Source organism: Notolepis coatsorum, assembly GCF_963971535.1.
Source record: "Notolepis coatsorum genome assembly, chromosome: 8".
Taxonomy (NCBI): Eukaryota; Metazoa; Chordata; class Actinopteri; order Aulopiformes; family Paralepididae; genus Notolepis; species Notolepis coatsorum.
In genome coordinates this window covers 50,555,492-50,563,008 of record NC_140172.1, presented here as the reverse complement: position 1 = coordinate 50,563,008, position 7,517 = coordinate 50,555,492, and the positions used below count along the sequence as shown (strand labels likewise).

General features: G+C 43.5%; 1 protein-coding gene across 1 annotated transcript; it reads left to right on the top strand.

The window, feature by feature from the left end:
* Window positions 1-3,979: 3,979 nt before the first annotated feature.
* Window positions 3,980-5,125, top strand: LOC311233449 (ATP-sensitive inward rectifier potassium channel 1-like; the record flags this gene model as incomplete). Its single annotated transcript, XM_084320416.1, has 1 exon — window positions 3,980-5,125. One exon carries the CDS (start codon window positions 3,980-3,982, stop codon window positions 5,123-5,125), a length of 1,146 nt encoding a protein of 381 aa, XP_084176542.1.
* Window positions 5,126-7,517: the final 2,392 nt, after the last annotated feature.

The following is a 7,517-nucleotide window of genomic DNA, read 5'->3' as shown; positions in this document are numbered from 1 at the left end:
GGACCAGGGGAAATGCATTTGAAGGATTTCTTTGTGAGGCTGGACACAAATCCCAAATGTTCTGGTCTCTAAGACGCCAGAGTACATGGTGGCATGTGGCTGGGATTAAGACATTTCACTGTGGATTAAAATCTTTGCAACTCCTTCATGGCCACTTGTGAGAAGAAACAGGTCTAGAGTTGGAAAGGAGATATAGTCTGCAGTTTGGCCCACGCCACTTAGCAGGTATGTTGGAGTGTATGCTTTACTAGTATACTGATTTATTTCTTTGAATGTACCTAACTTTGTTTTGAGATTTCCTTAAAGTCCTTTCTTCTTAATTAAGAGTGGAACTAATTCAAATGCACACAAACAAATGCCTTGTTGCTCGTACTGTAACTGCTTGGGATGTGTGTGTGTGTGTGTGGGGGGGGGGTACGTGTACATTACTCGTATGTTGTTTTCTACACTCACAAATGACAGTGCATACACTATTACAGCAGCACTATTACATCGATTAGATAGGAGAGGAACACACAGAACTACAGAACTCAAGCCACTGGGAGGCCCATTGTAGCCTAATATCTATACAACTACCTACCATGCTTATATGTTATACTACTATGCACTCAGAGTATAACACTCAAGTTCAACACTGTGTGATGAATAATACCACTTAAATACCCTTAGCTGCCAGAGATGTAGCGTACTCCTCCTGGTGACATGTTGTTGCTTTGTAAGTTGCCTTGGATAAAAGTGTCAGCTAAATGACTAAATGTTATTGTAAATGCAATGTGCAGTATGCATAATTAAACTTAAATCAAGACATGTGCAATAACATACAAAACACAGTCATGTTTTATTGGTCTCATTGGTAGAATAACTGGAAGTGGCTTATTCAACAGCAAAACAAAGAGGCATGACATGGGGTCAGTTACCACCATAACGTGCATTATACCCTTAATAAAGATGATCCACCACGAAGGCTGTAAAAGATATACAACACAACAAGTAATGATCAATCTACATGATGTGCCCGGAAGAATACAACAATGATATTCTGATCATTAGAGGAAATTGTTCATGGTTCAAAAGAAACATCATTGTTAAGAAACATCAATGCTCGATTATAATATGTTACAAAACAAATCAAAGTCATCCTGGGTTTATTGTTTTTGTGATTTTCTTAGACTTAGATTCAGTATAACCACTTCAAATACATGTACATGTCAAGCAGGGCCGTCTCAGGGGGTGTGCGAGCAGTGCGGTCGCACAGGGCATCGCGGGAAGGGGGGCCTCGCACAATTTTTTTTAATTTTTTTTTTTCGAGGCCCCCCTTCCCGCAAGGCCCTTTTTCATCACAGACCTAAAATCTAGTTTTGCTTATATGCTTATATATTTCACATTAGACACGTTTGTAGAATGTGTCTGACTTGTTCCTGGCTCTGCGGCTCTGCAGCAGACATACTCACTATTGGAGCTCTGGGGCTCTGCAGCAGACATACTATTGGTTTCAACGAAGGGAGGGGTTACTTACATGTGTACAGTCGGCCGGCGTGCGTCAGCTGCGTTTGACTATTTCGCGCGTGCAGCATTGGAGGTTATGCTTAGTTATGCCAGCCAAGACGAAGAGGACGGTCATTCGGCAGATGGACTAAAGATGAAAGTTGTTGCATGTTAGACAGTTCAGTCAGACTAGCCATGTCGGCTTAGCTAAAGGCAGGGACAGCTAGTTTATATAATAATATAATGCAGGACCTGTAGCAGAGGTCTTTATTCGGCATGCACCGACACTCAATGTTTTAGTGGTACACACAGCGGTTAGTTTAGCACACACCGGAACACACACGCATGTATTGTCTCTTTAGGATCGCAGATGCGATTTGTCTCTGCGATTAACCCATCCCGTCGTCCTTCCCCCCCAAGGGCAGCCGGGAGCAGACAGGCGTCAACGTGAGCCGCGCCAGGGGACCAATCCAAGTGCTCCTGTCCGTCTTCGTCAAGGACGCCACAGCGTTAGCGATCTGTTGTTGTGCATGTTTTTCCATTGGGTTTATCTTATCAGGGGGGAAACCCTTGCGAGCACGGGGAGAACATGCAAACTCCACACAGAAAGGCCTGGGAGATACCCCACCTGGGTACCTGGCATCATGGAAACCTGGTCCCCAAGCGGGAATCGAACCCTGGACCTTCTTGCTGTGAGGCGACAGTGTTAACCACTACACCACCGTGCCGCCTTTAGTTAGCTTTAGCTACGTTATAATATCGAGTGCTAACGTTTGGTTCAGTCGGGATAGCCATGCTGATGTCGGCTAGTAGCTAGCTTAGCTAAAGGCTAACCTAGAGAGCGCGTGCAGCATTGTTATGCCAAGATGAAGAGCACGGTCATTCGGCAGATGAACTTCGTCAACTCCACGCGGTTGTCTCCATCCTCTTGGACGTTTGGTGAGTTTTTAATGCACTCTATTCTATTCCCGCCGTGGATATATCTCTCTCTCTCTCTCTCTCTCTCGGGCCGGCTAGCTATCGTGGCTAAGGCTAACGTTATGCTGGCTAACGTTATGTTGAGCCAAGCGGGCTGGCTAGCTAACGTAGCATACATGCTCTCTCTCTAACACACACACACACACAGACATGCTCTCTCTCTAACACACAAACACACATGCTCTCTCTCTCTCTCTCTCTCTCTCTCTCTCTCTCTCTCTCTCTCTCTCTCTCTCTCTCTCTCTCTCTCTCTCTCTCTCTAACACACAATATATATATACATGCTCTCTCTCTAACACACACACACACACACACAAACAGACATGCATGCTCTCTCTCTATCTAACACACACAGACATGCTCTATCTATCTCTCTCTCTTCAATTCAAATGGGCTTTATTTCACATTATTGTATTTCTCCCAGTAGGTATGGGAGTTTTGAGTTATTGTCCATGTTTTCAAAGTCTCTTTGGGTGTTTGCAATTTGTGGGAAGTATGTCTTGGTATAGTGGGCAGGTTGTTAAGAAGTGGAGCTCGGTTTCCACCTCATCTTGTGTGCAGTGGGTCTGTCTTCGCTTGGGAGCCAGGTCTGCCTATGGCGGCCTTTCTCGATGGCTAGGCTGTGCTCGCTGAGTCTGTACCTAGTCAAGGATCTTCTTAGTATTGGGTCAGTCACAGTGCTCAGGTATTCTGCCACTGTGTACTCTCTGTTTAGGGCCAAATAGCATTTTAATTTGCTCTGGTTTTGGGTTGTTTCTTTCCAATGTGTGTCTCTCTCTCTCTCTCTCTCTCTCTCTCTCTCTCTCTCTCTCTCTCTCTCTCTCTCTCTCTCTCTCTCTCTCTCTCTCTCTCTCTCTCTCTCTCTCTCTCTCTCTCTCTCTGGCCTTACTCTGGTGGAGGGTCAGGGGCATTGCCGGGTCTGTGCAGCGATAACACTGTATATTGACTGTAGAACGGGAGCTCTCTCTCGCTCTCTCTCTTGCTATATGTTGACTGTATGCTGTATGTTGACTGTATCATGCCCAGCCTCGCTTATTATTTCATATTCAAAAACATAAAAACATACAATATATTTTTCTGCTAATAATCTTCCTACTCTCTCCTACTCTCAGAGCTCTCAACCAGGAAGCCATACGTTCCCATGTGTGTTAAAATCATTAACTACACAAACATTAACTACACTATCACAAACATATTTAAATATTGTGAAATAATGTTAGGGTTTTTACTAAATAGATTTTTAAGGCAACAAGCTCTATCAATATATTGATGTACAGTAGTAAACAGAACAGCGTAGTCCTCCAGCATGTGCAATGCACATCACACTTGAGTCCAGGAAAGAAGTAGGCTAGAATGCCAATGTTCATCACAATGATGAATTATGCTGACCAAAGCAACAGTACAGCTCTGTGACTTGTTTTTATTTCCAACAATGGAGTTCTGATGTCTGGATTTCTGGATATGAGCTACGTCTGGTGTCACCTCATAATGATATTCCTTGTCCTACAGCTCCAGGATGTTCCAGCAGATCCGGAATAACATCCATGGCCAGCCAGGTGAGCACAGAAGCCACAGGACCCGGTTGGTTACCAAAGATGGCTCCTGCAACATTGATTTTGGCAACATTGAATACAGCAACCATTTTGCCTTCCTGATGGATTTCTGGACCACCATTGTGGAGATACGCTGGCGTTTCGTCCTTCTCCTCTTTGTTGCCTCTTTCACAGGTAGCTGGTTCTTTTTCAGCCTCCTGTGGTACTGGATCGCAAAGAGCAATGGGGATCTGACTGGACAAAACAAGACAGATGGACATATCCAATGCATAGACAATATCAATGGGCTCACCACAGCTTTCCTCTACTCATTGGAGACTCAGACTACCATTGGGTATGGTGGCAGGGCACTGACTGGACACTGTGCTGGCACAGTGGCACTCATTATCATCCAGACTCTCATTGGAGTCTTCATCGATTGTTTTATGTGTGGGGTCATTTTGGCCAAGATTTCCTTACCTAAGAAAAGGGCAAAGACTGTCAACTTCAGTGACACAGCAGTCATCTGCTTGAAGAATGGCAGTCTGTGTATCCTGATTAGAGTGGCCAATTTACGCAAGACTTTGCTGATAGGGAGCCAAATTTATGGCAAGCTGCTTAGGACAACAATCACCCCAGATGGAGAGACCATCATTCTGGACCAGGCTGACATTGACTTTATGGTGGATGCTGGTAAGGACAACTTGTTCTTCGTGTGCCCACTCACCCTCTACCATGTGATAAACAAAACAAGCCCATTCTATGAGCTGACAGTAGACACCCTTCCACAGGAAGCCTTCGAGTTGGTGGTCTTCTTAGACGGGATGGCCGAGTCCACCAGTTCTTTCTGTCAGGTCCGAACCTCCTACATCCCCCAGGAAATCAAATGGGGATACAGCTTCCTGCCCATTGTTTCCCGCACCAAGATGGGCAAATACCGAGTGGACTTCTCCAACTTCTCCAGAAGTGTGCTGGTGACTACGCCCCACTGTGCATCTTGCTTTGAGATGGACATGGATCATTGTAACCATCACAACTCCAACCATCATCACCACAGTCACCAAAGGAAGCTGGCCATATGCAACCCGGGGTTCCAAGACATTAACTCAGTGTATGTCACTCAAATGTGAAAACGTAGTAGAGGAGCTGAATGTTTCTTCTGTTAGAAAGTAGCATGCTGTAAGCCAGGATGTGAACGATATGAAGAGATGTACATGTAGGTTTATCACTTGTTCAGAGGAGTGGCCCAGATGTCTTCTGCACATTATAGTTAGTACATGTAAGAGAAAGCCAAGTCAGAGTTTTCAATGAGATCTTGATTCAAACACCTCAAAACTGGTGAACAATATTTGGGCCATGGTTAACCTTTTGAGACCCCCATTTGTGTCTTTTTAGGGGGGAAATAGCAGTATCAACAGTATATGGTGGTATACATCATCTGAAAGCTGTGAACATGAAGATTAATTTGAGATGCAACTCAGCACTGTCTTTCTAGTCATACATCTGTAATGAACATTGTGTTTTGGTTAGGCGCCCATAACAATTTTGAAGGTTTATAGTGTATAAGGGCTTACAATATCATGATTGAAGTGTATGATAGCAATTCCCATGGTCAATTATGTCTCATAAATTGTTGCAGCCATTTTGAGGTTGATACCATTTTGTTACACATATTTGTTGCAAACTTTAACGACTAAGAATTGATAAACATGGTCAAAATCCATCTAAAATACCACATTAACTCTTTCTGCGCCATACTCGAGTATAGTCGGGTTATCTCGGCAACCGCTGAGCGCCAGAACCAAAGTATACTCTGGTTTTGATCCTTTGATATTTTCCTTTGATCCCCGTTCTATACGGTCAGCCGGAACCATCTAGGTGTCCCTTATTCATCTGCCTATGTTGGAATTGCAATGATCATCGAATCTCACCAGGTGGCAGTACCTTTTTAACTCTGATAGTCTAGTTCTGACAGTGTCTGTCCTGATCCCTTTCTGTCCTGACTCGCTCTGAGGGGGAGGAGCTCTTGCAGCGCAATCGCTAGGAGATCTTCTCGCCTCCAAACCTCTAGTTTCCCATATACACAAGTAATTACATATAGCCTAAATGAGTAATCGCGATCGCTGATGGGATCATTGGAATTATTCTTTTTGGAGTACCTTCTGGCTAAGGTAAGGTATATTCTATGTCTATTTTACTGAACCTGAAACATGTTTCTGTAACAATCACATTGTCGTATTTTACCGGACCTAAACCAAGCTTTTTGTAACAATCGCATTTCCTGGGTAAGACTACCCCCCCCTTGATGATTTTGTGAAGGCACATATGTACATGGTATAATAATAATAATGCAGGACCTCTTTAGAGAGAGGTCTTTATTCAGCATGCAACGACATGCAACACACATAGTGGAATACACACACACACATGCAATTGTCTCTCAGGGTCGCCGATGCGATTAAGCTCTGCTCTTAACCCATCCCGTCGTCCTTCCCCGCAAGGGCTGCCGGGACGACCAATCCAAGTGCTCCTGCCCGTCTTCATCAGGGACACGACAGCGTCAGCGATCTGTGGCACTTAATTTATATCCAGTATGGAAACACTTAAATTCCACAAATAATTAAATATAAGTCAAGTTATTTAGAAAAATTATTCGGTTTATTGTAGCCAATGTTTGATTTGGGAGTATTTGGGGTTTCAGGCGATCAACCAGAATGATTTGGGCTTATTGCATATAACACGTCATATCTCGCGATCTATGGAAAAAGACTGGATTATTTTGGAAATGGGCGATGTTTAGCGTGTAATAAACTACAAACTACAGTGTGTAGCTAATTAGTCAGTAATGGACTATGAACAATGCCTGTCAAATGAGCCATACTATTGTCTCCATAGCTATAATACAGAACACACGATGGGTCTGCAAACATTGTTAAAATGGTCAATAACGTTGGCGCCAGGCAGTAGAGATGGGGAAAGTCTGTGGCGCTTATAGAGTTAAGAGGAACACGGTCACACATCATTATGCTGTGGTTTGGTATGAATAAATGTTGACATTTGGAGATTTCTGTAAGAATGAAATGTTGGTGATTGGATGTTAAGCACTTCTGTTCTTGTAATTGCTCAGAACCCACCCATAATATAATATACCTTTTATTGACAATATTATTGTCAATAAAAGGTCACAATAGATAATGTTATACAGTGAGGGAAAATGGTCTCACTACTATGGGGACTAACATCATCACACATCAATACAGTCTGGCTCATTGGATCCACTTTATCATCAATTGGATCATATCCAATTTATGCAATTTGTATTGCATGCAAAAAACTGCATGGTTCCTGCAAGCCTGCATGGGATTAGCATAAAGTGGGCATGTTTGTAAAGGGGAGACCTGTGGGACCCATATAACCCATTTTCATTGTGATATCTGGAGGTGAGAGGTCAAGGCACCCAATACGTATCCTAACTTTGGAGCATTATTTAGCCCTCTTCCTGACAAGCTAGCATGACATGGT